Below are 27,750 nucleotides of genomic sequence, written 5' to 3' on the forward strand. Positions count from 1 at the left end.
CGTCTGTGGCACAGGCGGGTTATCGATACGCACAGGAGTTGTGCTCCTGCAGCCTTCAGTAATGTGTCAGCTCGGAGGAGCAGAGCAGACAGGTGGAGGACAGGGAAGGCATGGTGGAAACCAGGACTTGAAAATGTGCTCACCAGTAGCGAGCTGAAGGAAAGCCACGGGATGGGAGACTGCAGATGAGCACAGACTTTCCTTGGGGAGCAAGGGCTTTTTGCCGTGGTGTAAGTGGTATGCCAGCTGAAAATCTGCTGCTTCTAACTGCAAGGTAGAAAAAAAAGACAGGGAGTTAGGCCTTGCACGAAGGACACAGAATTGTTTGAACAAGAAACATAGGGCACAGAAGTTGCTGAAGGTAGAAAGGTGACAAACTCTTTCCTTCGGACTGTGAATCTTAATGTTTCCCTACACAGTGTGTCAAATTTCAATTTAAGTGAACCGATACTTTCAAAAAACAAATCCAGTTCTTAAATGTTGTTTTCCGACTGGTGAAGCATGCAGTGGTTTCCAGTGAAGCATTTAATGGTCAGGAATAATCACAATTATCTGTCAGCTGTCGTTGTCTTTTGGGGGGGCAATAAACAGAAGGCAAGACGTGCAGTTTGGTGGGCATGTCCTTTGTCCATCCTTCAGGATGGTGTTGGCTGTATTGAATGAGGAATGGTAAGTTCACAAGAAAAAGTGGTGTAGCAAGAATCCAGCATCACGGTCTGTGTTGGGGCACTGTAGGACATTGAGCAATTTCAAACTGGGCTGTCACAATCGCAGGTTGCAAGAAGCTGTGGGGCTCAAACGGCCCCACAAGCTTAAGTCAGAAATATTTACCCGTCTGTGTCCCAGCCTGTGCTGCCAGCCTGCCTGCTGCATCTTCTCTGTCATTTGGTTGTAATGTTGTTTGACAAGGATTTTTCCCTCTGGAAAACTTGGAAGAATTAGGCTTTCATGTACATTCATGGAGATCATTTAGTGGCACCAGTACTGGGTCCTTGGTAGATTTGAAGCAGTTTATGTGCAATAGGCCCTGAAGTAACTGCCTGGGTGCACTGCTGTTTTGCAGGGCACTCTTTATGTGATTTATTTTAAACAAAAACAATTGTTTAAAAGTCCTGAAGAACAGTTCTGCTCTGAAAAATGACTGTGTACAATGGATGTGCAGGTAGGCTGCATTAGGAGTCAGACTTGCTGAAGTACAGGGCAAAATAAGCAAATGCTGTTTGCACACTGCATGGGTAAAGCCCTCCGTAGCCCTGAGGATGAGCAGGGTTTGTTTCTTGGTCTCGTGTCTTCAGGAAAGGGCTTACCCTATGCCAGCCAGGAAATGGTGCGACTGTGCCAGGCTTGCTGAATCCTTTTGTTCGTTTTGTTGGTTTAGTAGTTAGAGCAGATTTGGGGTACCGAGGGGAGTCTCCCACGACTCTTCAGTTTGGAAGGTAACCAGCCGGGGAAGGAGTGCAGCCGCACGTGTGCCTGCACACACGGGTGCGTGCGTGCACCTCCTCCCCGAGCCCTCTGCAGGAACGGGGCCACCACAGTGCAGTCGGAGGGAAGGAGGGTCAGCCCCTACTCACTCGTGAGCTGCTATGCGTGTGAAACAGCCCTCACTGAAACGTGACGGGCATAAGGCTGCAGACCACGGTGCCATGCAGGTTATACAGGTGCTGAGGAAGGCAGTGGTAGAGATGTATTCAGCGTGGATGAACTCTGCTCAATGCTTGATGTAAATGACAGCTTTCACAGTGCCGGGGGAGCATCGGGGGACTGGGGATTTGGCAGGAAGGCTGTCTCTTGTTGCCACTTGAGTGATTTGGATGAAACAAGAAGATATACAGGCTTAACTCCGTGGTGTGCCTTTGCAGCTGAACAGTGGCTATGCAATTGCTCTCACGGTGGTCAGCAGGCGAGGCTGAAAGCAGGGGGGAGGATGAAGTGTTGGTTCTTGAACTTCTCTCATGGCGTTGCAGTGAATTGAAAAGGTGTTTTGAAAGGTTCCTGGTGTGTGCTGCTGGAAGTGAGCTGCCGGGTGGATGAGGAGAATTTAATCTCATCAATAATGGCTTGAAAAGAGGCACTGGAAAAAAGAACGCAGGGGAGGCGATGTCTTTGGAAACAAGCAGTGTATTTGATCTGCAGTGCCCATGCTGGGCTGAATGCACAGGATTGTGGCTAATCCTGCAAGCAAAGCAGTTCTAGCCCTGTCCAGAGCTTGGATGGGAGATGAGAAAGAAATTGCAGATATTGTTGGCATGTGGGAGGGAGTCTTGGAGGCAGAACTAGGCTGCAGAAATGAAGGGAGTAAAGACTGCATTTTGGGTGCTGTGGTTTCTGGAGAATGAGGGGTGGTAGGGAAGGAGGCACATGCTGTAGTCTGAAGTGCCTTGGGTGGTTTAGAAAGGGCTTTTCAGATGCTTTTGTTCTTGCTTTTGGATTTTTGAAGCTGCAAGTATTTTCTAAGTCCAGTTACTGACTTAAATGCTTTCTTTACATGTAAATTCCTTGTTTATGTATAGCCCAAGCAAAGAATTGATTAAAAAAAAAAAAAATAGATATGCAGAGCTGTGTCACGTACAAGAATGTGTGCCCAGTGGATGTCTGTTTTCAGAGCTGTTCCTCTGGATAAACCTAAACAGCAAAGAGCAAACTATCCCTCTGTGTCCTAGTGCACATTTTCCCAAAAGGTAATTTAGAAAGAAACTTTGATTGGCAGTGGTAGGTGATATCTTTAAAGCAACCTGAGCTCAGGGAAAAGCCTGCTATTGCAATGTCAAGAATGCTGCTTTTATGACTGCTTAAACCAAGCCAGTTCTACCTGGGAGCCATTGGACACCACGTGCACTGTCTTTGCAACTTACCTACTATAGTTTGTTACGTTAGTCTATTAAAATATGTAAAACCAGCATAAAATGAATACCCGCTATATCTGGACTTCACACTTTTCCCTCCCATGCCATTCACAAATTGTCACTGTATGGAAAACCCTAGTACAGTGTATGTTTGAAATGCTCCTTGAATCAAGAACACCCATTTCAGCTGAATTAAGGAAGCCAGGTAGGACATGGCAAAGTCAGGGGCATTTACTGGCAAGATACTGCCCACTGTCCTGTTTCGTTGTGACTGTTCACTGTGCACTTCTCACTGCCATGGGAGCTGCAGTCTGCTCTCTAAGACCAAGCCCCACAGAGGCTCCTTAGCTCTGTGTGCAGCTAGCACCCATGAGCTTAGGGTTTTTACCCCCACAGGACTACAGAGAATCTCATTTGGAGATGAGCCAGCACATGAAGCTGGAGCCGCCCCGGAGCAGCGCTCCCAATGGGAGGAGCAGCAGCCAGGCTGGTGGCAGGGGACACTGCTGGGTGGCTCTGTGGCGTGGCTGCAGGACCGGGGCTGGTTGTGGGGCCAGCAGGCTGGGGAAGCTGGCAGCAACCTTGTGGCTGTGAGCAGTGGAGCAGTTATAAGGACAGGGAGATGCGCTGTGGAGTCCTGGCAGTTGTCTGAGGAAAGTTTCGAACTCATCCAAATGACCCAGCGATGCCTCCAGGGCTTGCGGCACGCACCCAGGGTGGAGCAGGAGGGTGTGTGGGGAGGGAAGCAGCTTTGGGCTGGCTTTGGCTCCTTGTGGTGGGTGATGGCTTTGCTCAGCATGGCCTTCTGCCCCCTGAGCAACCAGAGCTGCTCAGCTCACAGCCGCGTGATTCGGGCTCAGCAGCATCATGTATAAGCCCACCGCTGTCCTTAAAGACACCGCTTAGCTCCCTGGTGCTTTCTAAAAGGCTTCGTGTGGGGATTTCTCTCCTGTCTCCGAGCAACATCTGCTATTCCCAATCAGTACAGATCCAAAGCCTCTGCTCGGCCAGGAGCCATGGTGGCACGCCTGCTCTGCACCCTCTGCTGTGCCCCTCTCTGGGATCAGCCTGCATGGCTGAGTCCCGCCTGGGAGGCGCAGTTCGAAGCACGTTGCAGCCCTCGTTGTGCTCAGAGAAGATCTGTTCTTCCCTCGTGGCGAGGACTTCAGTTTTGCTGTCCCAGCACAGCTGCTTGCTGCCTCGCTGTGCTGAGGGAGGAAGGCACACCCTGCGGGTGACTTGCGTCCGCAGAGATTTTGAAGGTGCCGAGCGAGGCACCTGCCGGGGAGCCATGCCCCAGGTAAGCTGGCAGCTGCCACGCTGCTTTCTTCTCCTGCTCACTCAGCGTCCCAGGCCCAGTCGCCTGGCCGGCCTGTCAGGAGCGTGCTGAGGGCCCTCCTGTGTCCTCACCTCAGCAGGCAGAAGGGCAGGAGCATAGGCCTTGCTGTGCCCCAGCTGGCATGAAGGGACAGTGAGGTGTGTTCAGCCTTTTTTTCCCCATGAGTACTTCTTTTTTTTTCTCGAGAGAATTTTTAAAAGAAATTCAGCTGGATTGGTAACATGGGAAGTGTGGAAAAAGGGTGCAGAAGGATGGCTGCTCCTGACCAGCACGTGCTTCTCATTTTCATTACTTGTTCCCAAACGGCTCCTTCCACTGCCTTATCTTGTTGAGTGCGCTGCGACAAGGAAGGCTCTGAATTTTGGAAGGTGAGCTGCGGCACTTTTTGAAAACAAGGCCTCTTTAAGATGCCTGAAGTTCACTCAAAATAACACAATATTCTTGAAAATGTTGATCAGCTTATCTTAACAGGTAGGCACCGTGAGGGGCAGGAGAGTAGACTCTAGGTATCCAGACTCGGGAATTCCCTTACCTCGTCACCTGCCCCGACCTCAAGACATGTTTAATGACCGCTGTGCTTCAGGCCAGCCCAGTGCTGCTTTGTAGCAGTGACCATGCAGAGTGCCCTGAATCTGAGCAACACAAGTTTTCACAGATTCAACTTCAGGATTCGGGGCAATATCTAGAAGCAAAGGGACAGCAGCTGCTTCCCTGCACAGCCTTTCAGCCCCGGGGTGCTGACTCTAAATCAGCCACGCAGGTCTGAAGGGTGTGAGGGATACACACACGAGCTGAAAAGCCTGAGCTCTGGAGCTAGGCTTGCGTTGGTTGTTAGTAAGGCCCTGGGAGAAGAACGTGACTGACCAGTGGGAGATACAAACACCAGATACTGCTTAATTTCCTGGCACAGAGGTTATTGGCAAGGGAGCTGAACCAAGAGCAAAGCAGGGGCTGTGCTGCTGGGAAAGGCGAGGGTGCTAAGCTCTGGTAAGGGCCTCCCAGAATCTTACTTTCATCAGTTAGGATAAAGAAAAAACACAGCCTAGCTGACAGCAACCCTCTACTGTGCAGGAAACAAATTGTGATCACAAGCAGGAATGACAGACAGCCCAGAACTGTGCTTTCTAGGTCTGAATAGAGCTGTTAAGCAGCTTCTGAAGGGCTTGAGCAAGGATGATTAAAACAGATGCTATCTCCCAACCCTAGCAGGCTACAAAAGGCGCATTTTCAATGGCTAAATCCTGAAACAGTTGTGGCCTATAGTGTAGACAGGTTATTTCTTACTTTTCTGATGGCCTGCTGGCAAAATCCATTTTCTTAAACAAGGTTTGTCATGTCTAATGCTTCCACAGAAAGGTGGTGTTACTGTTTGTATGTGTGTGGTGGTGAGGATCAAAATAAACATTGTAGGCTTTGCTAAAACTGCATAGGCTTGTAATTAATACCCCGTTCCTTGGGGAAGTGATATCTTCACTCAGGTTATGGGAAGACTTATTGCTCACTATGTCAAGAGTGCTGCAGATTGTGCATACTCCAGCTTCCCCACCCCACCCCACGTCCACTCTGTATAAGCAGACTGGACGTTCACATGGGAATTGTTGGGCTCGTCCCCACTGGGTTCTCCAGCTGCTTCTCCAGGGGAGGGGGAATCGCTGCACAAGACGATGCCATGGGTGTGTGTCTGTGCACAATTGCATTTGCATTGCTTTTTTTTTTTTTTTTTTTTGTGAAGATAAGCACAATTTACTGTTACAAACCACTTGACTGTAAACCTCAGTGCAACATGCACTTTCAGCAAGCCCATTCCATTAAATGTTTCTTTTTTGAGATGCTGAGAGCTTTCCTATGGGAAGTTTGTTTCCTTTTAAAAGGAAGCACTGCAGGGTTGCCCATTCTGCCTTGCAGAGACAATGAATTCATAGCAGTGTAGCTGATGGGTTTTACTTCATCCTAGTAAGCAAATGACCTCAGTGTTGCATTCAGGTAATTGAAATTGCTAGTGTGCCTTCGTCCAACTGCTTATTTATGAGGTGAGCAAAAAGGGACAGATGATGGCAAAGAAGCTTGAATGGCTGAAAGTACAGGAAGAGAGATGGACAAGAGATGCAGGAGAGAGACAGCCTGCCAGGAAGCGGAAAGGTTGACTGAATGGCACGGGTTGCTGTAATGCAGAAGTTTCTCAGCAGTGAACTAGGAAGGCCTCAGGTGGTGAAGCCACGAGGGCTGTGATCTTTTGGGGTGCCCTCCTGCATGACCTGAACCACAGGACCACTGTGCATTCATTTCATGTTAGAGCAAAGCCTCCCTGCTGGCATCTGCTCCCAGCCCCCTGCAGCTGAGCAGGGAGAGGATTCCTGCTGGAAAGGGAGCCGTGACCCACTGCCATGAGCAGCAAGGGTTTGTTCAGGGGGAGCTAAGAAAGTAAATAACCTGAAGGGTATGGGAAGGAGAGCCAGGATTGATGTCACAGAAAATGAGTGGGCAAGTGGTCTTTGTACTTAGTCCTTGGTTTGTTTCTGCTTGTTGTGCTCAGGAGCGGCCTGGCCTGGAACTTGCTGATATATTGGAGTTTTAGAGAAAAGGTTTACATTAACAGCTTTCCCACTCTCCATTTAGGAGAATGTGTGAGCATGGTAGAGGCAACAGAGATCCATCAGAACTAGAATAGTCTTTTGTTGTTGGTATGATGATGCATCTGGGCAGCAGCAGAGGGGGAGTAGGGTATTCCAAAATGACATCAGTCCTGAAAAATACAGCGCTTGTGCTGCATTACAGGCTGCTCTGTATGGCTTCTCTGAATACAAATCAACAGTGAAAGTGGACTCTACTAGGAGTTAAAGGGGACAGTGTGAAAAAGGGACACATTGAAAAGTGCCAGTGTTATTGATAAGGCTTTGGGATCATTTTCCCATCCCAAAAGTGTTGTCTTGTTTTGCTTTCACGTGAAATCTTGGTAGCTTTGAACTGCCTGAGGAAATATGTTAACTTATGCTTGTGAGCCTTGCATTCCTTTATTGAACCGTCAAGTTTCAGGCTGAAAAATAATAATCCAAAATCCATCTAGAAGGCCATTTTGGCAAGTAAAAGTATGAAATCAAAATACTATCAGGACTTGTGAAGGAAGCTCATCTTTCCCAATTCTTTTCATCGCAGAGTCTAAAGGGCCATAGCTAGGAACAAGTTAGCTGCTTGGGGCAGAGAATGCAAAGTCTGTCTTGGAGGAAATGTTGGGTTTGGCCAAGAGTGTTTATAGAGAATCTTACTTGCAGCATGCTTCCCTTCTGAAACACGGCACTGTGTTCAAGCTCCTGACATCAGGACAAATTGCTGTGTAGTGGTAGTGATTAAAATAATTGAGCAAAAGGCTTTCCCTGTGTTTTGGCGAACCTCTCTCTGCTGCTCAGAATTGATGGATATGAAAGCCCTCCCCAGTTTGACCAACATGCTGTTGAACACATAGGTGGGGCATAAAAGAGTTGAAGGCACTGAGGGCCCTGTCCCTCTGCCTTTGAAGTCAGCAGGAGTTAATGCCGTTGGCTCTAAAGGAAGCAGCTTCAGGTGCTGGGTGGGCAAAAACGTGAAGTTCCAGCTAGTGCTTTGCATCACGTTGGAAAGGCACCGGATTTTGAACAGCAGCTCCTCTGCAAGTAGGTCTGATCCCTTCACATTTGTTTCCCATGTCAGCTGTTGCTTCAGAAGTCAGCACTTCAGTGTGTCTGTCGGCTTGAGGCAAGCACCAATCAACGTGTGGGTTCTGTTAATTGTGCACCCTAATAAGTCTCTCATTAAGGCGAAGGTAAAAGTTAGAGCATGGAGGGAAGAGCTCGTTGTTGGTAGGGGCTGAGGAAGCTCAGGGAGCCAGTTACACACAGAGGGAAGGGGCTTATCCCACCTGCAGGGGTGTCCACTGCCATTTTCCTGCTGGAGCAAGGCCAAGCTGTGCACATCACACATCCCGGGGGGCTTTCTGCAGGCATGGGAGGAGTGTGCTCTGCTGATGGTGAGGATTTCACCAGGATCAAAAATGGTGTGTGAAGTGAATTAATGAAAGGGGTTTCATCTCTCACAGGCAATGAGGATGCAAGTAAAGGTGCAGATCTTGCTGCTCCCTTTTATTTCTAATGCTGCCTCAGTATGCTTGACTGTCGCTGTCCCAGCCTGATGGATCTGTTGTCTGCATTCACAGACAAGCTGCAAGAGCCTCCCTTATGATCTCTACTATTGCCTGACACCACAGCCAGGGAGATGGGCAGGTCATAACACCTTGGGAAATGGAGGATGAAAAAGTCCTCTGAGACCGTGTGATCTCAGGGAACGCAGCAAATACAGAGCTGATCAGTAGGATATAGAGAGAGCTGTTTGCCCAGCCTGTTTCTCAGCATCCCCAGTGACAGCAGCTGTTCCCATGAGATTTCCACTCAGATTTTCTCCCGTCTAGGTTCACTGCGGCTCACTGTGACTGGCGTTCAAGCTGTGTGAGCACATATGGTGGGTGGGGAACAGTCCCCTAGCAGTACTCTGGGGAAGCCTGAAGACTGGAACATGACTTGCTTATAAACACCTAAACCAAGAGAACTGTGTAGCAGTTACTTCCGTGGGTGCTCAGAGAAGCAAATCCTCTCCAGTTAGCTATCCAGCCGGTCAGTAAAGGCCACGTAGCTAACTGGTGGGAGGCAAGCTACCTGCACATAAGTGTGATTGCTCTGCAGAGCACAGCCCTTTGCTCTGGGAGCCTTTGCTTGTCTGTGGATACCGGGTTTTATATCAGCAGCTTAGGAGTAAGCTGAGAGGTGTGCAGGGAAAGAATACTGCAGGGCAGTGCTGGAAAACGTATTGATTGTGGTGGTAGTTGTGGTGGCATTTACTTACTGGCTATACTGGTGGTACATTTCTTCCGGGATCTTACAAAAAGAAAAGGTGCTTTTGAATTACATTCATGAATTGGATCAGTGTTCATAGTGGCCAGACTGGTGAACATGTGGAGATGGTGGATTGCATCTCCAAGAGTGCCAAGGACATTTCCAACTGGCTTAGCTGAATCTGGAAGTGGAGTTAATTTATGGACTTGACAAAACTGCTTTCTGAATCCCGGGAATGGTCCCTGCTTTCTTTCTAGGACAAGAAAGAAAAATCTGTTGATCATTCAAGAGAAAAACATATGAGTGAGCTCCTAAAGCAAAGGATCAGAAGGGAGCGTTTGCCACTTTTACTGGGATCCTGGATTTCAGGCTAGTTAAGTACCTGGGACTTGGTGTATGAAATACACTTTGAAATGCTACAGATTTGCTCAAATGGAACTAACATAGCTGCTTGGATATACAGTACTGGGAGAGCTAAATTCATGTTTTCATGTTTTTCATTATTCATGTTTTAAAAGTGCTGTCTTACTGACTGGCCCATAAAGTCTTTTAAGGTGGCTGCTGAATACTGAAAGCTTGTGTTCTGAGGAAAAGAGGTAAAGAAAAAAGTGCAGTTTGTATTTTACCTGAATCTGCCATTCCTTGGTGACACTCAAGTGAAAAAGACCCAATAACCAACCTGTGAAGAATGGACCTTTTTCAAGTTTTAAATGCCTGAAATTGCAGAGCTTTTCTTTCACCCATCCTTATGTATTTAGCAGAGTACTTAATGAATGGCAGTTTCTCCAAGATATTCCCTAATCATAACTATTCTCTGTGGAGACTAGTTAAAGCATCGTTATCATCTGTTACTCTAAGAACATGTTATGTCAGGGTAATAATGGTTGCAGTGGGAAGTGTGATCCAGCCCTCTGAAGCCAAGGTCTTGCTAACATTCCTGTAAATGATTGAAGGTACATGAGCAATCTTATTGCCTCTGAATTCCTAACTACCACCTTGAAAAGTAGTTTCAAATGTAGCTGGGAATTTTGCCTTGTTCTTTTTAAGACACAGGAGTAGTCCAGATCCTCACTGCAGCATAAACAGTGTGGTTGCTAGAATTTGTGGCATAGGTAAGTATGTTCAGTCCCAATCAGAAATGATAGGATGTTGTTGTGAGGCCTGGTTCTAGTCCTCTGAAAGTACATTGGGGTTGCAGAGTGCGCTGGTGGCAGCTGCACAGTGCCTTCAGTGCCTTTCAGGCACTCTCATCTTTGTCACTTCTGCCTGGCTGAGGGGAAGGAGGCTCAGTGCCAGCGCGGGGATCTCCAAGGAAAGCAAGAGTACTGTGAGGTGTTCAGACCTCAGAGGTGGACAAGTTTCCTATATGCCAGCGTGAAGGTCCAGTAGCACAGGGTTTGAAATGTGGTGTTTCAGATGACATCTGTTTCATTGGAAAATGAAATTGTGTGGACAAATTACAGGTTTTTAAAAGCCTGTGTACCAAAGATTTCAGTATGAATACTCAGCATATTCACACTAATACAGTTCCAAACTGAGTCTTGTAAGTCTTTAAGTTCACAATTTTACACTGTTGTGTTTTTTTTTCTGAGCCGGGCAACTGTTCTCTGAACTGGGATTGCCCTCGAAGCAGCTACCTTCTGATGTGCGCTGCTTGTGGCACACAGCAACAGCCAGGCATAGTGCCCAGAGACTGCTGCACCTTGCTAGAGCATGGTCCGTGTGTGTGAAAGTAAAACTCTTCTGTAGCTGGAGGTGCTCAATCTCCACGAGGCTTCACCCAGAGCTAGTTGGAGAAGAACAAATGCATTTTGCTGATGTTCTTAGGCATACAGACAGCGGTAAATTTCTCATAAATGGTTGAAAATGTTGTGAAAGTCTCTATTTAATATTGCCTGGGAATGTCCTATCAAGGTATTTCTCCTTCCCCTTTGTCTTGTTTCCTCTTCAGCAGCCCCAGCCATGCCTGTGTGCATGTCAAAACGTGAGCCCTAAGGGAAGAGTCTCGCGGGTGGGGAGGCAGCAGCTGGGGGAATGTAGGGCTTAGGGGCGAGTCCAGTAGAAAGTAATCTTTTATAAACCCTGGAAAATGTTGTTTCAAAGAAGGATGTAAAGGAATGTAAAGAAATCAACAGCTCTATCCCATGAAGAGCAAACCCTTCTTTGGTTTCACTAGGTGGATATGCAGGGTTTACTCTGAAAGTAAAGGCACCGTAATGCATAGTAATCAGCACCTTAGATAGTAATACTTAGAAACGTGTCCAAAGGAAAATTGAGCTGTAATTGTGGGAATCGTAACTTCAAATTTTTAAGACTTCTGTAGTTGGAGATCCCAGCTACATTTACATTTTGGTCCCATTAACCACACAGAGACATGCACAGAAACCAGACATCAAAAAGAAGAGTTTCTCTGTTTCTTTTACTACTGCTGCTACAGCCCCAGGAATACGAGAGGAATTGAAAAGTGGGAAAAACATTTTTAAATAGTTTAAAAATAAATAATCCGTGCTCTAGAATTTCTCTTGCCAGATTTCATCATAGACTAATTTCTTGCAGCTGAGCTGCAAACCTCCATGAAAATAGGGGTTTACAGTGGAAACACTGACTAACTATAGCTGTGCAGCACCATGAATAATGACGCTGTAATTACGCCTTGTAACTTCCCAAGACCTGGTTTCTATATAGTTTGTGAGCTTTTGCTGTGTGCTGGTTTGGGGAGCAAGGTTTTTTTAACTGTGGTTTGCTTCCTTTTGTTCGTATGATGTTGGCAGATACTTCTTGAAAAGCATTCCTCTGGAGGGAGCTGGGCAGACAGCTATGATTAAGTATGAAATGATTGGGTGAGCTGTTTGTCAAAGTTATAAATAGGATACCACACAAACCCGACACTAATCTCGCTGAAAGACAGATACTGGCAACATTTCTTAGTCATCTGTTCCTTGTGCTCTGGGGAGAACAACTACACTTCCATTAAGTTTTCAAACAGAAGTTGCCTAAAATAAATTTCTCTGGTAAAATTTTAGGCATATGCGCTGTGAGCCACGTCGAGATCCAGCAGCGCGGTGGCGTTTGAATGCTGAGCCAGGTTAAGCCTGGACCCAAGTTACCACGTAGGGGTGAAAGGTGATGTTTGGCTGTTGTGGAAAGGGACTCTGCTCACAAAATAGTGGTGCTATGGCTAGAGCAGGGCCCTCGTCTCTTCATACCCTGGGATTAGTTTTAAGAGTAGCAACCACCTTTGGGTTTATAGCTAGCTTTCTGTAATCTGCTTGGCAGTTCGGCAGATCAGACAGAGGCATAAATAGAAGAACAAGGGCACGGGTTTCACTGACGTGCTTCTGCGAGCAGGGGTCAAAGGCAGCAGAATTCCTACCGATGCTGATCTCTTGCGTGGTCGGAGGCTTCTGCGGCCCCCAGCCTTGATCACGGTGCTCGTTCCTCTAACTTCTGCATCAGCTGCATGAGTCTGGTCCAACTGGAAGTCTGCAATTCATGTTCCCACAAGATGACCCCATACTTTCCATTTCCTTTCATGGTGGCTTAAATTGTAGGAAAGAGCTCTGCAGTCTTGCTGCCTGCCAAAACATTCGCAAAACAAAGCAAAGCAATAGCTAAGGGGAAATGGAGCGTTTCTGGAGCTGACAAAAGCTTTGAGTTGTAAAGGGAAAAAGCCCACTGCACCCAGAACTTGTCCCCCTCAATCCTGCACCTTCCTACATCCCTGCCAACACATAGAGCAAACAGTTTTGGAAGGGGTATAATCACTCCTCGTTTACAGCATAAACCAACAAATTTGCATAGGGAAAGTCTCTTAAATTTCTGCAGAGATCTGAAAAGGGTGATCTTGAATTCGTGGCATTCAGACAATTCATTACATGCATCTTTATACTTCCAAAATTAAGAATACGCATTTACGGAATTCAAGATTAATGACTGTCATTAAATGTAATTTCTTTAATTTTTAGGCATAGGCATTTTATTTTTGCAAACTCTTAAAATCAGATTCTGATCCAATAGCTTCATTTGTTTAATGACTATTTAAAGACCGAGCTTTTTTGTATGCTCACGAGTCATTTTCACTCTTACCAGCAGACAGAGCGGTTGGGTTTTTTAGTTGTGTTTATTTTCCCTTGGGAGATCTGTGCTGCTGGAAGAGAAGATCCTTTCTGGACATATGCATTCTGCCCTGCAGCCCTGGTGATGTTGGGCAGGAGGGAGGCAGTGCCTGGTCCTCGCAGGGGCAGCCTTCTGTTGGGTGTCCTGTCCTGCCTCCATCCCCTCTGCTGGGACTGTCCTATCACAGCACCCTGTGGGGTGACAGAGGCTGAGAAATAGGGGGGTGCCTTGCAGGAACTGGGTGCTTGGTACGTGCCTGAAACCCAGGAAGATGACTGTCATCTCTTTGCATCAGTATCTACTGCTTGAGGAGCTTTGCTGTGAGTAAAAGGGAATGTTCCCTAAGTGGTAGCTCCCGTACAAGAGATGAGTCCAGATGTTCCTGTTTTTTTCCACTGAAATGATTGGGACTGGCCACTGGCCACAAGCACTCATTGTTCTTCAGCAACAGTCCTGGAGGCTTGCTTTCTGCTTCTTTATCCCAAAGGACAGTGTTACCATTTCCCTTGCAGGGTTTCAGCAAGGGGACTGGAGAAACCTTTCTTTTTGGACCAAACCCAAGTCGTGGATTATATGAATAATTGTCTTGAAGCAGTTGCTGCTACGTGTTTGTTTTTTGTTACTGAAGAATAAAGGAAAAGCTATCACCCTATCACCTCTTAAACCTCTTAGTGGGGACTGCATCTTTACTCTTAGTTTAGTACCAAGATTTCCTTTTCCAGACTGATGGAAAAAAGCTAGTAGAAATTTTTCTGAGAAGAAATTGAAAAAGATTGGTTAATGAATTGCTTTGCCCCTTATGTGCTAACATATTTACGTAGTTACAAATGAAACTGCATCCGATAAGAGTGACAGGTTTCCAGTTTGATCTTATTTTAGTTTGCAGCGAGCTGAGGATAAAAGGACTCTTTGTTTCAAGAAGAAGAAAAAAAATAAATGAAAACATCTGGCGAGAAGCTGATGTGCTCAGGACAACTTTGAAAGAGGTTGATAGTGATGGATTATGACACACAGCTTCAATACATCCACAAGTGTTATCTGAAGAGACAAGATAATTCTTCCCTTGTCTGAGGCTCTTTTTAAGGAGTTTTTTGCTTTTCAGAGAAAGGGAAAGAGCGTAACAGCTCCCTGTGCGTTCCTCCATGATCCTTGCAACTTTTCTAGCCTGAACTGAAGGCTTCTTCCAAGACTGATATATTTGGAGGGTGCTAATTGTAGACCATGACATGGCTCCCTTATGAAGCCTTTCATGTCGGATCACTTCTCCTGGAGCAGAGAATTGCTTGGCAGCTCCCTGCCAGTGGGTCCAGTGTCTGGGAGAGGATCTTGGGAGCACGAGGTCTTGGGGTGTTCAGGCAGCGCTGTGCAATAGGGGTTACCTTGCTCGTGGTACATTGTGGTTTTGGCCTTAAAGCATTCCTTCATTCCTCCCTCAAACCACTGAAAAAGATATTTTCTACTGCAAATTATAAAGTGCTTCCTGCTTTGTCCTTAAACACAGGCTTGGATCACTGCACCCTGCACTGATTTCTGCTGCGTGTGCACAGCTCAGAGTCAGAGGGAAGTCAGGCCCCTGTGACTAAGGACACATCCAGACCCAGTGAGAAACTGGGGGGGGGAAATTGATGGGAAGGGGTATTCTGGAGTAGCGTGTTCATTTGGAATGGTGCTCCCAGAACCCAAAGGAGCAATGAGTGGGTAAAGTGCTTTCATGCAGAGCTTTTCACTAAGAATCAAGTCTGTTGTCAGCATTTGTGACATTTTCTCTGTTCCCTTCCTTTGGGCAGTTTGCCACAGAGACATACACAGATGACATTAGGATTGTCAGACTGTCATTTCTGAAGGCTCTCTTATCTACTCTGCACTTAATATTTTTCTAGGACATGAAGGTGGCTTTTTCTCCTCTGTTAATTAACTTTTTTTTGCCCGTGTTTGCCTGCTTTATAAATTCCTCTGACATCAGGGTCTAGGATTAAACAAATTGATACCACACTTCCCATGTGTGAGCATGACACTGAGCTGACAGCTTGGAGTCTGAGGTATTTCAATACACGAACTGAGCAAATAGGAGGAAATTCCCATCGAGCCCTACCTGTGCTCTCCCAGCTGGCTCGCCGAGAGCCAGGCTTCTGGTTTGGAGGGCTGTGGTCTGCAGGAGATGGGGCAGCCCCAAAGCCTCACACCCCTTTTTGGTCTTGTGCCCAGAGTATGCCAGTTGTGGTCTTTCTCAGAAATACCTGTGTCTCTTCCCCGTGTCAGGGTTTCGCTGTCTGGGTTTCACTGTAATGCAATTACAGGGCAGTGCTGCCCTGGGCCGGAGCCAAATCCACCCAGCAGCCAGATTAAGTTGTCTTATTTGGTTAACAGTGTTTTGATAGTTTATTAAATCTTGGTAGGAGTAAAAAGGGAAGGAGTGGAACAAGCAGATCTCACGGATTATCTGCCCTTGGATTTTCACTTTTGTTAGTATAATCCTGGTCTGAACGATGAGCTGCGTGAACAAGCATTCAGTGTTTGCTGATGTCTCGTCTTAGACGTGTGCATTGCTTAAACAGAAGCAGCATATTCTCTAGCTCTTTTTTTTTTTTTCCAGTTTGCTGTTTTTATCACTGATGTGGAACATAGTGCTTGTTTTCTTTATCTGGAATGAAAACATTAGTTCATCTCAGATAGCACAAGCCATTTGATCAGCCATCAGATGGTAAGGCATTATAAAAGCTGCTGACACAGGACAAATTCAGACCTGTGGTGTGCAGCTTGAAAAGCCTCCATGCCTTTGTTGTCAGTCCTCCGAGACACCCAGCTGCTCCCTCAGCAGCAGCACAGAGAAACAGGGATGGGCTGCGATAGAGCCAAGTCCCCCCACGTGGGGAGGTTGGCGTGGGCAAAGGAGGCAGGGCAGCACCTGCCTTGCCCCGTAGTCCTCAGCCCGTGAGCCGTGCCACTGCTCGGAGGTGGTCTCGGGCCGGCTGAGGTTAACCCAAGTCCTGCTACGTACTGAGGTCTGCGCGGGGTTCCTGCCGGGTGCTGGAAAAGTAGACAGCTCCTCGCTGGCTTTCCTCTTCCCCAGTGAAGAGCCAAAGCTGCCCCTCTCAGCATTGGCTCCCATATTCACTAACCTGTGTTTGTTGTCCTCCTGTTCCTTGACCAGCCCCTGCCAGCCCCCACGTGCATCCTTGTTTGTGGGTATTGCACCTATAGGTTGGTGCATTTTGATCAAAGCTTGCAATTTTGCCACACAATACTTAATATTCAGGCCTGCTATGCCTCCCCTGGCGTTATGTGCAAAGCTAAGCCAAACAGGCCGATACTCTTAATACATAACCTGAAAATAGAAGATAGCACACTTTGCCAGCAGCTAACTGCAAATCAAAGAAGCTGGCCGCCCAGCGCTTAGCTGACACCAGCCTCTGCAATATGGGAAACCTCCTGAGTTGCCCTCCCCTTACCAGAGCAGTGTGGCTTTCAGTTCAGTCTGATGCCAGCAGCTCCTGCGAGAGACCGGCTGTGTCCCCCACCACCTTACACAGATGTTACGGGGCAATAGTGTTAGGAAGAGGCTTGCCAGCTGGTGAACCTGAAATGAAAAGTGCAGAAGGAGAAGACCACTGAGCCCAGTGCCTACCAGGGACAGCAGGAGAGGAGCGGAGCTCACCCTGTGCTCTCACTGCTTCCCTGGCAGCACCTAGTCCCGGGGCTGCGTCCTGGCTTCCCCATGCTGCGTGCAGGAGGGGTCTCAGCAGTGTGGGATTTCAGCAAGCTTGGCTGTCTGAGACCTGCCCACCCTGAGGAGGGGGTTTGGGCGGGAGGTGCCAAGGGAGCTCTCGGGGGTCAGATTTGGATTAGGAGCATGAGATGAGTTTCTGGAGCAGTTTGGAAAATGAATGGGTGAGTGTTACAAATAGGTGGGAAGACTTGTGATGGATTTATCACAGCCTGAAATAAATTATTCTTCCCAGAGTTTAATTTTGTAATAATTTGCATTTAGATACTCTAACACATCCAAATAACCCCAAACCTTCTGCAAACACTGATGAATTCAATCTCCTACGTCATGTAGGATAGAAATAGCACTGTTTACATGGCCGGAGGGAGCTGAGGGCTTTGTTATCAGCATTGCATGGTAAACTCATGGGCCTTCCCTTCTCCCCCCATGGGCTGGGGGCTGCAGTTGCCTTGGGGTCTGGGGAGAACTGGGGTGCTGAACCCAATCCTTCCTGCCCATCCTGGCTCTTCCCGGGGGCCCTGCACAAAGCACCCGGTTCCCTCCCTGAGGAGGGAGTGGTGAAGTGATTTAATAGTCAGCACTCTCAAACGCAGTAATGAATTTGATAGACAAAACGATCTGTAAACCCAGCTGGCTGAGAGGGTATCTGAAGGACAATCCAAGCCAGTAACCAGGCAGTGTGATATTTTCTTGTCATCAGCCTCCTGTCTCTTCCTTTCCACTCCAGGGCAGTTAATCATAAGCAAGATATTTGTTTGATGCAGTTCTCATGCATGCTGTGCCCTGTCTCCATTTCCAGGAGACAGTGCAGTCTGTGGGTTTTGTCCCCTCCCAGCTTCGGCAGCCTCTTGCCACGTCTGTGGGAGAGCCAGCTCTTCCAGCAGGCCACGGGCCACTTTCTGAACCGCACATTTTTGGCTGCTTAAGGTTGGGTAAGCTGATAGCTTTGTGAGGGAAAGCTGAGTATCCCAAAGTGCAGCTTCTTGTACTTACAGGTTCGTGTCTTAAATCTGGAGTGCGTAAGGCAGCGTGGAGCTGGTGCTACCTGAGCCACCCAAGATGCGCCGGCTGCCTCTGTGCCATGCTGCCCAGCGCGGCTACTCCAGTTCGAAGGCTGGGCAGAGAAGGCTGGTTTGGAGTCACAGGCTCTCATAGGACAGCATAATCCCCCTTGGACCTCATCAAGTTAGTCTGAGTAATAGGCAATATATCCATCATCTTCAAGGGGATTTGGCCCAGCCTCTGTTGGCTGCCAGTTTGGCTTCTGTCATGCTCACTTGTTTTCTGCAAAGCTCTGCCCGGGCTGGGAGCATGCGCTATGAAGCAAGCGGTTCGCAGTGTGTCAGCTGCAGACAACGGGAAATTTCTGACACAGCAACAGAGGAAAGCACGCTGTGTCTTGCAGATTTACTCCTTGTAAAACACCTCTAACTTTCCATAGATATCTGCAGGTAATCTCCAGCCAAGGGAACCCAGAGGTATTTATAGCACAGCTTCGGCAGTGACATAATGGCACGTTAGCAAACAAATGAACTTTGATATATAGGGAAAGCAAAAGTATGGCCTAGAGTATATTTATTTTGAAGTCAATAAAAAAAAAAAGTTGAAATAATAATAGTGAGTGTTTCCAGGGTGGGTCGGGTTAAAAAGTAAAGCAAGTGAAGCGTTCTCGTAGTACTGTAAGACTGTTTTGTACACACCAAGGTTGAAATATAAAGACAAATCATGAAAACTTTGCTTCCCACTGAGATAAAATGCTGTGGTGCTGAGTACCATATGAACGCCTGTAGAAAGCTAAAATAAATGTTGCATCAAAAGGAATTGAGACTGCTCTGAATTTAAGCATTTTGAAAAAATATATTCAGTTCCCAAAGCTGTGTAAAATTAGGCAATTTTAGTTACTTCTCTCTTTTTTTTCCCCTTTTTTCCCCTCCAGTTCTTTGCTATCTGGTGGCTGCAGGTTATCTGATGCTCTGTTAAGGAAGGGTTGGAGTGATGCCACTTTGTGGAGACACACCCTGGGCTGGGAGCGTGGAGGTTTCTGTCTGGTCCTGTCATGTTTTAATTAGCACGCCTCAGACGTGTGCTGCTCCCCTTTGCCGGTGGGGAACTCGGGTGCAGCATGGGGCTCTTCCTCCCAGGGCACCCTTCTCCTCCTCCTCTGGGACAGGCCCCACGGACATTTTCTCCCTGTGTTTCGTTTCTGGAGTCCAACGTTTGCTCTCCACGGCTTCAGACTTGGCAGCCACAACTGTCTGGGCGCCTTGTCCCCCTGCCCAAACTGGCTGCAGCTTGAGGGAGAGGGGTAGGAGGCCCTGACAAGGCTGAGTCCCGCGTGCTGGCAGCAGGTCAGGAGAAAGGGGGCTCCCCAAGTGCTGAGTTTCCACCACTTTATTTGGCTTACCAAAATAAAGGGATTATAAAGGGTTGGTGGTGGCCTAGGTTGAACCTGCGGGCTGTGGTGGTGCAGGGGCCTTCGGCTCAGTGGGCCTTTCAGGCGGCCTGGCGCTGACGAGGCCTCGCTTCGTCCTCAGACAATAAAGGCGGTGTGGAAGGACGGGTACCACAGTAAAACAATTGGAAATAAAGCCTTGATCCTCGTCAGGAATCCTGTGGAAGCAGAAAACAGACAGAAGAGGCTGGGCAAAAAGAAAGTTTTTAATTTGCTGTGACAGGAAACAAAGCTGTGTCTTGTCAGAAAATTCCAGCTCCCTTTTCATGCCTGTCTGTTGTGTGTCAGCAGTCCTCACAACAACTTTCTTGTACAAATGCAGCTTGAGAGAAGTGAGCTCGGAAGTAAATTCCAGGAATCTGCTTTATGAAAGGAAACACATGAGAGAAAGGCTCGGCTGAGTGTTATAACTTGAATTTCACTTGGTACGGGAAGCCTTGGGTGACATGGTGCTCGTAGTTGGCTCTGTTCTTATATCGGGTAAAGGTGGTGCTTCTCCTGCTGCTCTGCCCCTGAAGGGCTGGCAGCCAGCAGGGCCCGCTGCTCTCCCTAATTACATGATATCGACAAGGGTAGGACCCGTGCCCGATTTTAAAGACCCTTTAACTTGAGGCACCCGTTTGCTAAGGGCTCTGTGCTGGATGTAGCTCGGGACTTCAATGGGAAACTGGAGGACTGTGCGGGTTCGGGATTTGAAGCTGTCAGTGTACACAAGATAAAACTTGATCTTAAATATATGTTTCAGCTCAGCTCTGACATTAAGACAGCAGTCCTGTAAAATTGCCAGCAAAATCACTGGCAATCGCAATCAAATTAGATTAAGCACATTAACTTCTTTGTAATTGGTTTATCTCCGTGCGTGCTTGAAACAAGGGGGTTTTTATTCTTTAAAAAAATAACTGTGGTGTTTGATTTCATTCAAATGAATTCTTACTGCTGGGTAAGGAGAAATTTGGGGTGTATTTTCAGGTGGATTTGTCTTTGTTTGTAAGGGCTTATAAGAACTTAGGCAATTATTTTCAAAATGATGCTGACTCTGCCCATGTAAATGTTTGCCTCTTTACAACAAAGAGGTTGTGGAGGAACAGGAGGAGCTCCCATACTGAAGAATTTTTTAATTTAACATCTGAGTCATTTTACCTTTCCTGTCCTTCTTCCATAGCAAGGGGTATATTCAATCAGTGCTTGTCATAGCAACTTTTTTTTTTTTTGGTGCGGTTCTCTCTCTTTCTGGGAGATAAGATTTTTCATCAAAAAGAAAAAGAGTTAATGGACGGATTTCCAAATGTGTGGATGGGAATTAGTCAACCAAGTTCTAGTGGCATTCAGCACACCTTTGTCTTTTGAAAACTTCTATTCTCATCTCTCTGGTTATGGAAATCCCTTCTCAGGATAGGGATAGTGTTTAAGGGGGTTGTTTTTTGTTTCATTCTGTGTTTGTGTTTTTTTTTGGCAAAGTAGTTTCAAACAGTTGCTCTAAGAGACGTGAAGTCTAACGAGGACAATTAATGTGTCATTTAATGAGAGACTTTTATGTCTTCTGGGCTCTGTCTAGGGCAGACAGAGAAGGAGTTACTTTTATTTCCCTTTTACTGGCCCAACACATGGATTTTATCTCCTTCACTTTTGCTTCCCTCACAGTCTCCAGTGAGAAAACCTCTACCTGTGTTCAGACCAACTACTACAGTAATAAAGGATAGCTCAAACGAGCGGGTAGGCACGTAAGCAGCTCCAGGTTACCAGGGAGTTGGAAAGTTTTTTTGCTGAGTTAGTTCAGCTGGGTTGAAGTCCTTCCCTTTCCAGAGCTGGCCATTCACCTGTGTTTTTTCTCTTTTTAGGGGAGCACCTGCGAATCTGCCCACAAGGTTATACCTGCTGCACCAGCGAGATGGAGGAGAACTTTGCAAACAAAAGCCGAAGTGAATTTGAAGCCATGATGAAAGAGGCCGGTCGCTCTGTGCAGACGATCCTAACGGCGCAGTACAGAAGCTTTGACAGTAAGTAACACCTGATCTGTTCACTTTCTGCTCAGAATCCAGTCACTGCGTAGCTTCCCAGGTGCTGTTAGAGCGAGGGGTTTGTGTTCGATACTCCTTCTTATGCATCTTGTTCAATAGTTTGTGTAAAACGTTGACCTTCAATAGCAATTGTACCTCAGGCTGTGTCTTTGCAAGGGCAAGTCATTTTGAGAACTCCACTTCGGTGAAGCCATGGCAGGAGGCTGGCTGGCACTCATACCAACAAAGTGTGTACCTTGGCACAGATGCAGCTTTTACAAGCATAGCGTAATCAGGTCTTACCACAGCAGCATAACATCAGAGGTAGTGATGTAAGCCTTGGCACTGTGCCTTGAGCTGTATAATCTGAAGAATATGGTAAAGGTGACTGGATAGTCCTCAGTAGAGGGGGAGAATCTAAGAAGGCATGGATTTTTCTTGTTCGTTCCATACAGATTGCAAATGAAAAGGAGGTAAGTTTGTATTAGTTGCTTATAACTTTGAGCATCCTACAAACATCCAAAAGTGGTGTACAGCAGCGAGGATCTTAGAGGTCATTGCGCTTTAGGTATTGTGGACAAACATGCCCTCCTAATGTGCTAAGGATGGCTCTCTTACTTTTATTGTTCCCTGAAAAAACATTTTGCAGTGCACAGGAAGCCTCAGGGTCTGAAGGCCGCTGGAAGTAAATGGTTTATTGGCAAAATTGAGATGACCTGTGAATCAGAAACTGTATCTATTATCAGATTTTAAAGAAGGTCGGTCATTTAGAATCATGGTGGTCTTAACGTTATCAACAGTCGTCATATGGAGTTACTGTGAGAAGAATAGGAGTTGAAGAAAGAAGCTATAATAGCCAGAAAGGTGGAACTGGAAATTTCAAGCAGTACATAATAGATCTAAAGAAATAAACCTGACCTTCAGGGAGCTGATAACCAAGATTAAGTGCTTTTGCACTGAATAGAAAGAAAAGGCAATGCATCTCTGCAAAATGTATTGTGACTGTGTGGCCAGGGTTGACCACAGCAAAGGCATTCTTTTAAAAGCTCAAAATTAATTGATTTTCACCTGCATTAAAAAGCGATAGCCAAGACTTTCTAAAGAGCCTTACAATGCTGGTTGCTCAGGCTGGCACCTGAATGGGCCCTGATATAGCTGTTGCTGCTGAGCACATTCACTGACCTCTGAAATCCAACCCCTCACGGAGATTAATGCAGAACATCCACCAGACCTCAGCACACTTCCCCTCTTCTGCCTGTTTTGGCACATTTTGGCTGGTACATCTGGCCTTTACTTTTTGCCCCAGACACTCCAACATCCTTCTACCTGTATCACGTGAGTGTAAAACTTGGTGGAAAGCTTTGAGATCATGTTGCTGAGCAGAAATCAGCTAGTGAAGGACCAGTTTAATGTGAGTGTGATGGTTTGGTGGATTAATAATAATAACAGCAATAAAAATAATAGTATGCAAAAACAAGCTTATCGGGGGTGGGGTTGCTTATGTTGAGAAGCCAATTAAGAGATGTGAGGGTTTTCTCTATTTTTTTTCTAGTATTTTACAAAAATATACATTAATTTTTGTGGTACGTAGCCAAGGGTTTGGGGTTTTCTTTGTTCTGTGTGTGTTTGTTTTTTTAAACATCGAACAATATATACGTTCAATAAGCTAAGTATTACTTCAACAGACCATAATGCACTGATCACTGGTGCTCTGCAGTGGGAATAACCTCCATTGAGCCCTCAAGGCCAGGAAAACGTTTCCTGCTCCCATTATACCTTTTTCTGTTTAATAATTATCCTTGCAATCAATAGAGAGCTTATAATTTATGCAAGACAAGATTAAAAAAAAACAGTATTCATCATATTTTGTCTGCATTTCAAGCACAGGTTTGGCTATAATAAGCAGTTGTTCGGGTTTTGAATTTTTTTGTAGCTATTGTATAGATGGCTTAATATTAAGATAGTTCTGGTGATGTGGCAATGCAATCATACCAGCTGCTGAAACACTGCAGTCGAAACCACACGATTTCTAAATTAACTTTACACTTACTAAGACTTCTTGCAGGTAGCGCTATTTAAAGCTGTTGAATAGGAAATCTTTTTAATGTCACAAGATCTAGTTTTTCTGCCACTGGATGCCTGGTTTTGTTGGATTTTCTTATCAGAGGTTTCTGTGGGTACTTGAATAAGGGAGACCTTTCGTTGCCTTTGTTTTGCACATAGCCCTTCATCTGGCAATAATGTGATATTGCTTTCTCACAGGTGCCTGTCTGTTGTATTCTGGAAGGGTTTTTCCTTTCCACTTTCCCCATGTCTGTGTTTGCCCTGCAGGGGAGAGTGCAGCTTTTGAGGTTGCAGAGATATCGATGCACGGCTTGTCTTTATACTCACAGTTTGGTTTGGCTGCAGGAGGACATAGCAGAGGGCTCCACAGGCTGGGGATGTCCAACCCTCCCTCAAAGTATTTGCAGCCTGGAGGTCAGATTATTCATATGTTCTCCACTAGCAGGTGTGGCACATTGAACTTTAGGCCCGGAGCTCTCTTCTTCAGATTCATCACAGCAAATCTTGATTTTGTAATCTCACTGCTGATCATGGCAATAGTCCCTACTTGCAAATTGCCCTGAAGCTTCAGCTAGAAAATAGCAAGGCTACAGCAATCTGCTTCTGAAGTAATATTCCCCATGCTGCTGTTCAACACTTTGCACTGGAGAATAATTCATCCTGCAGGTGGTGATCTGCAAAGCTCTTAAGTTATCAGAGGGCCTCTTTTCTGAGCCATGTTTTTGTCCCATCACAAGGCATTATATAATCTGTAGTTCTGGTCTCACTGGCTGCTTTGGGGACAAACACTTTATGGCCAAGAGTGGATTGTCCTTTTCCTTACACAAAGTACTTTTAGGGAAAATATATATATGAAATACGGATGACACATGATAGGTAGAGACGTAGATAAAACTGATGTATGTGGAAGAGGATCCCATGGTTTGACTGCTCTCCCTGCATAGCAGAGGACACATGGCTTCTGGGATGCCCTTCCCGAGGATCTGCCAGGGCTAAATTTAAAGTTTAACAGCCTACTGTACGGCATATCTCCTTTCCAGAGCATTTGTTGTTTTGCTTTAGTTTAGTTAGCAGGATGTGGGGGCATCAGATTTGAGCTATGCTTACGGTCATTGCCTTGCTGTAAACCTTTTTGGTTGAAAAGCTGGTGTTTTGTTCCACAACCGATCGTTTTTAATTAATAAAAACCACACACACACACACAGAAACACAGACCACAAATGATGAGAGCATATGCTTTTGTTAAAAAAGTGCTAGGGCAAACATAGAGCTCCTAGTAGTGGTACTTCGTTAGCAGGATTATGTGCACGGCTGCTTTGTTAATTGTGATGTCCCAGGTCTCCTGCTCAGGCAAGGAGCAGTCCATGCGACTGGAGGCTGTTCGGTGGGTTTTAGGCAGAGATTATTTGTCTGGAAAACTGTACATAGCCCAGACCTTGAAAGCAAGCTGTGAATAATACAGGTGATAACAGTATGGGGAGTGTTGGCGGGAGCTGGGATGGTCTCTGTTGAGAATGGTACCAAATACTGTTTTAAAGATTCTACCAGTATTAGAAATACTTCTGAGATTTTAACCACAGAATGTGCTTGTTTTAAAACTGGTATCATCTCAGTGGATTGGAAACTTTCAGTACATAATATTATAAAATGAGATACTTTGACAAGGAACTTTGCTCAAGTAGATTTCAAGAAATGGATGAGAGCTGTGTGTTGCCCCCTCTGCCGGCTAGAGAAGAGGAGCTAGCCCCCGGAGTGCTTTGACTTCATGAATTGTGCCAGGAGAGGGTTATAAACACTGGGCAGGCTGTGGGGATCTCCCTTGGGAAAATTAATGTTTTTTCTGGCGTATCACACAGCTGTATGTCAGCGTTACACAAAGCCATGGGAGTTTTGAACTCCCATTTCTCAGTGAAACTTGTGCCTCTGTAAGCAGTTAGAAATCAGCATGAGAGACCCCTGCACTGCAGGAAGGGCTGGAGGAGTGATGGCTGATGACATGGCACTGGGTGCAGGAGATCACGATGTGAGTGCAGCCTGAAAGCCCCTATCTGCTGGGACAGCCCCACAGGCTGGGGTGGCAGAAACAGAGCAGGAGCAAGTGGCACTTGGTGACAGAGAGGGGCTGCGAGCAGCAAGGCACAGGGCTGTTTTTCTGGTCTTCATGAAAGCTCACTTGTCATGAGTCTAATCCATGCCTGTCTCTCTCTCCTCTCCCTTTTCCTCCATTTAAGTAACTTTTTAACTGTATCGTGATATCGTGCCAATCTTTCCTTCCCAATCATTTGGTACGCTTAGCAAGCACTCCCTGTGTGACTGCTGACCTTTAGCTGCGAGCCAGCAAATCTGTCCTTTCAGAATTGTTTCCTTTTTTTAGGAAGTATCAACAGGCTGGATCAAAAATCTCTGCTTTTATTCCACATTGAACAGTCTAAAAACTATTTGTAGCTCTTACAAATTCTCTGATTTTTAAGCTGTAGCAATCAACTGCAAATTAAAATTTATGAATTTTATAGGTAGGTGCCCATTGGAAAGCTGGTGTCATGTGAAAGCTTTCATAACTTCAACGGGTGGTAGCTGGAAATCGCATATGTTGGAACACAGACTGTACAGATAATTAACATTATTTGAGAGTTAGTTTTAGACAGTTACATATTTCTTGTGAAAATGAATCGTTGTTTTAAATGTTACAAGGTGGGGAACATCCTAGAAGCTGTTACACACTGATGGTAAAATTTTAGAGATTTCTAAAGGCTTCTGTTTTAAAGTTCAAGCAAATATGGCTTTGTCAGAGGAACTTATTTGACCAGCAGTGAGTGTGTAGGGTTTCGGCCGCTAAAAGGCAGTCTGGGGCTGCTCCCTTGAGCCAAGCGTTTGGGTGTGGACTGCAAATGTATTGATTTTGACCCAGAAGCCCCTAATTAGCTGGGGACGCTTTTTTTTTTTTTTTTTTTTTAATTTTATGGCAATTCCCCATGCCAGGGCTCTGCCCCTGTGGTTTAGGTATGTGGGCTCAGCTCTGCAGGAGAGAGCCGATGTCTGGGATGTCCCCAGGCAGACGGGCAGTGGCAGTGGGTCCCAGCTTGCCAGGCAGCTCAAGGATGGAGGAACAAATAGGGGGGCCCTTGGAGGCCTCCTTAGGAGGAAGGCGGCAAGCGCTTGCACTTGCTCCCTCCCTCGTTTCCCCTCAAGGAGCCACCTTAAGGAAACCCCGGCATCCCAGCATGAGGTGGGATTTATGCTAGTCCCTGCAATCGTGCTCTGCAGCAAGAAGATGCTTTCATGTGTGGTGCTGAGCCTCTCAGTTGGTATTTATGGTTTCCTGGAATGGGGTGCGGCGTCTATCAAGGTGCATTCCTGGGCTCGGCAAGATTACTCCTGACAGGTAGCTGCCTCAGGGAGGCAAACGCTTAGGCTCACCTGTAACAGCTCCAGCACCTGGAGTTTTCTCTCCCCTTACAGCCACTTCTCTTCACATTTAATCTGCAAGTCTGTTGTGTGCTGCAGGGTATCTTGCAATGTACGTGCAGCACTTCTCTGAACAGATGGCATAGGCACAATATTCTCCTTAATAAAAACAAAACAAACAAATAAATAAGGCAGTGGCACTGGGACGGGGGCACTGAATCGGGCTGTCTTCTGCAGCGGCTTGCACACCCCAAAAAGATGAGCTACTTCATCCCTGCAGAAGTCAGATTAAGAGAAAAGGTAGATCAGGCATCTCAGTTTCAACAGCTGTCACCACGTTTGTCACACACGCAAGAAGCGCCTACGAGTGCTCAGAAAACATGGAAATGTGCATCTGCTTGAGGACATGAAAGAAATCACCTGCTCTTCTGAGATACCAAACGCCGCAGGCATATTTTGCAAGAAATTAGTGATGACCACATAATCATTTGAGAAAAATGTCTGGGCAGAGTTTATTTTACCGTTCATGAGTCTCTGAAAACCTGTGATTTCCCACTGCCAGCAGTCCATCAGCCAGGCGTTTATGACGAACGCTGGGTGCTGCCCTCGGTGGCTGAGGCAGCATTGCACAGAGGCTTCAGTCAGATGGCCCAATGGAGGGCAGCGCGGTGAAGCAGGAGGTGAACAGCTGAGGTTTTTCTGCATGGCTCAGCAGAGGAGCCTGTTTCTTGAACCAGTTTACACTCAGCCATATTCCAATTAGTTGACTAATTTCTACATGAAGTGGTTCCCCCCTTTTAGCTCTCTGCTGTTCCATCTTTCTCATAAGAGGAAAATACTGGACTTTCCTGGTCTACTGCTACTGCAAAGACTTGGAGGTGTTCTGAATCTGCTCGTGAGCTGGTAATTCCTCCACAGCTTGGCATGAATCACTCTTCTTGGTCA

The 27,750-nt window shown here is 46.4% G+C and overlaps 1 protein-coding gene across 3 annotated transcripts in view; it reads left to right on the forward strand.

The window, feature by feature from the left end:
* The window catches only part of GPC1 (glypican 1), a 287,237-nt gene that overhangs the window by 166,978 nt on the left and 92,509 nt on the right, over positions 1 to 27,750 (forward strand). For all 3 annotated transcript variants that reach the window (XM_072042424.1, XM_027464057.3, XM_072042425.1), the window contains one exon: positions 21,178 to 21,336. In XM_072042424.1, coding sequence (XP_071898525.1) covers positions 21,228 to 21,336 — 109 coding nt within the window. In that variant the 5' untranslated portion in view covers positions 21,178 to 21,227. The remainder of the gene's footprint in view (positions 1 to 21,177; positions 21,337 to 27,750) is intronic.

This window comes from Anas platyrhynchos, chromosome 9, assembly GCF_047663525.1.
Source record: "Anas platyrhynchos isolate ZD024472 breed Pekin duck chromosome 9, IASCAAS_PekinDuck_T2T, whole genome shotgun sequence".
NCBI classification, from domain to species: Eukaryota; Metazoa; Chordata; class Aves; order Anseriformes; family Anatidae; genus Anas; species Anas platyrhynchos.